This window comes from Pinus tabuliformis, chromosome 8, assembly GCF_031772625.1.
Source record: "Pinus tabuliformis cultivar Carrire ecotype Pingquan chromosome 8, CPIR1, whole genome shotgun sequence".
Classification (NCBI taxonomy): Eukaryota; Viridiplantae; Streptophyta; class Pinopsida; order Pinales; family Pinaceae; genus Pinus; species Pinus tabuliformis.
In genome coordinates, this window is record NC_142294.1 from 678989389 (window position 1) to 678992516 (window position 3128).

Below are 3128 nucleotides of genomic sequence, written 5' to 3' on the forward strand. Positions count from 1 at the left end.
TGCATCATAGGATCAAAACCATTTGATCGCCATCAAGCAATGTGGAGATGTGTGTATTGCCGAAGTGTTGAGCAGTGAGAGAAATGAGAGCAGAGAGTTTGTTATGAGACGAACAACGAGAGAAAATATGAAAAAGGTCCAAGAGAGAGCCTATGAGAGACAAGGTAGAGTGTTGAGGATATGTTGTTGTGAGAAGTAGGCAACGAGTAGTTATATGAGACCAAGGAGAGTTTGTGGAATAGCAGTGGACCGAGAGGAGAGGTTGCTTCTACAATTAAAATGATTGGTATTTTCCATAAATGTATATGCTTTTGTTTTCAGTTTGAAAATTGTATGAAATAGTAGAACAGTTTCAAGAGTAGGTTGGTGCCTACATTTAGAAGAGGTTGGCACCTCTTGGAAAGTTGGTGCTTACTAACGTAAGGGGGTCGGTACCTCTTGTGAGTGGTTGCTCACAAAAAAACAGATGTAATTAAGTAGGTTCTTAATTCACATCACAAACAAACAACAATTTGGTGGTTTCTCCCCCTTGGTTTCCACATGAAAACACTTGTGTCAAAATGTGTGTGATGCTCATGTGATTGGTTGTATGAAAATTTGAATGCTCTCATAAGTAATAGTAAATAAAATGGACTGAAAGCATATTCAGGAAAAGGATTTAATATTCTCATTATTACTAATTCACCCCCTCCCCCTCAGTAATTCCTTATTACAACAATTGGTATTAGAGTGACATTCCTTCAGGAATAGTCTAACCACTGGAAGGTAGATCTACAAGGAATTATGTCTAGGCAAGAGAGTCAATAGGCTTACTCAAGTATAACACCTTTCTTTGATGGGATAAACTTTCCTTTTAGAAAGTAAGGATGGAAGTGTATCTTATATCCCTGAGAGTAGATGTTTGGACTTTAGTGCTAGTATATTACAATGTCCCTAATATTCCTCCCACTGATGCAAATGGTAAACAATTGTATGGAAATAATTCTAAAGCCAAGAATGCCATTCTATTTGGTCTTAGTCAAACAAAACTTGTAAAATTTCTGCATTGTAATTCTGCTTTGGAAGTGTCGATACATCTTAATCAGAGTCATGAAGGAGATGACAATGTCAAGCAGGGGAAACTTAAAACCTTCATAATGAGGTTTGAGAGCTTGAGAATGAGTGAAGATAAAAACATAGCAGAATACTTCCTCAGGGTTGATGAAGTAACCAATATGATTAGAGGACTAGGTGAAGAGATCAAGGAAGAGATGATTGTTCATAAAATCTTAAGATTTTTGGCCATGAGATTTAATTCCAAAGTCTCAACAATTGAAGAAATGGTTAATTTAAAGGATCTCAAGATGGACCAGCTACATGGTACTCTCATAGCCTATGAGATGAGAGTATGAAGAGAGAATTCTGAACCTAAGGAAGTAGTATTCAAAGTATCCAAAAAGGCTAAGGAGCACAAAGATCATAACGACTGCCCTAAATATAAATATGATCAGCAGTTGGCTCAATTAGCTAGGAAACTGAAGTGTGGCTTAGGAAAATATAAAGGGAAGTTTCCTGTTAAATTTTTTCACTATGGAAGAGTTGGACATTTTTCTTAAAATTCCCTTACAAAGAAAAGGCTGAAAAGGAATATGATCAGAAATTTGGAAAACAATCTCAGAAACATACGAAGAAAAAGTTCTATATGAAAAAAGGGTTCTACTTCAAAGAGGATAGCTTGGCACCAGAGTCAGATAGTGAAAAATATTTGGAGGATGATTCAGATAAGTATTTACTTATGGATTTTGGAATAGATTCCAAGAAACAAAGTATTATGGACTCTGAAGATAAAGAATAATAAGAACAAGGAATAGTGGACCTTGAAAGGGGGTTCATCAGTGCTCTTGATGAGTTAAAGAAAGAAATGAAAAAGAATAAGCATCTAAAGGAGCAGCTAGACTGTGCTGAAGAATGTATGTATAACTCTGATAATGAGGAGTTTTCTTATCAAAAGGAAAAACTTGAAGTAGTTATCAAGAGAAAATATAGTTTAGTCCTTCTACTAGAAGAAAAACAAGGAACATGTGAGAAACTAGAAGATGTGAATAAGCAATTAAAATAGGAGTTTCTCAAGTTAAGGAAGGAAACAATCTAAAAGACATGCACACATGCTATTCTTTCTTTGAAAGGTAAGCTGGAAGAAGCTAAATGAAATGAAGAGCTTCTTCAAGACTTGATCCATGAATGGGAAGATAATTGTCAGAGTCTTGAGGCAAAGATTGTCTCTCTAAGAACATATCATGAGGGAATAAAGACCAAGAAAGGTTTAAATGAAAAATTTGCAGAAGACACAAGGAAACTAGATCATATTCTAAATAGCCAAAGGTCCTCAGGAATCAAAACAAGTTTGGGGTACTCAAAGACACAAGAATTTCTATGGAGAAGATAAACTTCAGGTCCAAAAAAATCAAAGAACCGCTAATCTATGAAAAGAAGCATCAAGGAAGAATCAATGAAGACAAAAGAGAAGCAGGGCAAAGAGGATATCATCAATGGAGAACGAACCAACCATCTAGACAACCAAGGTACCTTCATGCACAAAATAATAAGTCTTCAAAAAATAGGAATGCCTATTTATTTTATGGTCATTGTTATAAGTGTCGTATCCTTGGACATAAATTTATTGATTGTAGAAGGATCAAAGTTGAAAGAGATGAAAATTCTAGATATAATAAGTATCAGAATTTTAGATCTCAAAACTCTCCTCTTAGAGATTAAAATGTATTATCTCCCCTATTAAGTGAAGTAGAACGCTTCAAATTTAATAATTTTGGGCACAAAGCATGTGAGTGTAGAAGTAGGTTTGAATACCTATCTGAGTTCTAAAATATTAGACAGTCAACTACCCAAAAGGCTAGAAATGAAAGATGAAAAAAGAACACGCAGTGTGGACTCGCTCTATCATCCCACAATCAAGAGAATATATTGTGTGTAGATAGTGGTTGTTCCAAGCATATGACTGGGGATAAAAGAAACATTTTGTCACTAAAAGAAAAGGGTAGAGGAAACAATGTGACCTTCAGAAACAATGCTCCAAAAATAATTAAGGGTAAAGACATAGTCATCCTTAATCAAAAGACAAAAGAAAAAAA

At 35.1% G+C, this 3128-nt stretch overlaps 1 protein-coding gene across 1 annotated transcript; it reads left to right on the top strand.

Annotated features, from left to right (window-relative positions):
- Positions 1–866: 866 nt before the first annotated feature.
- Positions 867–1391, top strand: LOC149237403 (uncharacterized). Its single transcript, XM_089369262.1, has one exon. The coding sequence runs from the start codon at positions 867–869 to the stop codon at positions 1389–1391; it is 525 nt and encodes a 174-aa protein (XP_089225388.1).
- Positions 1392–3128: the final 1737 nt, after the last annotated feature.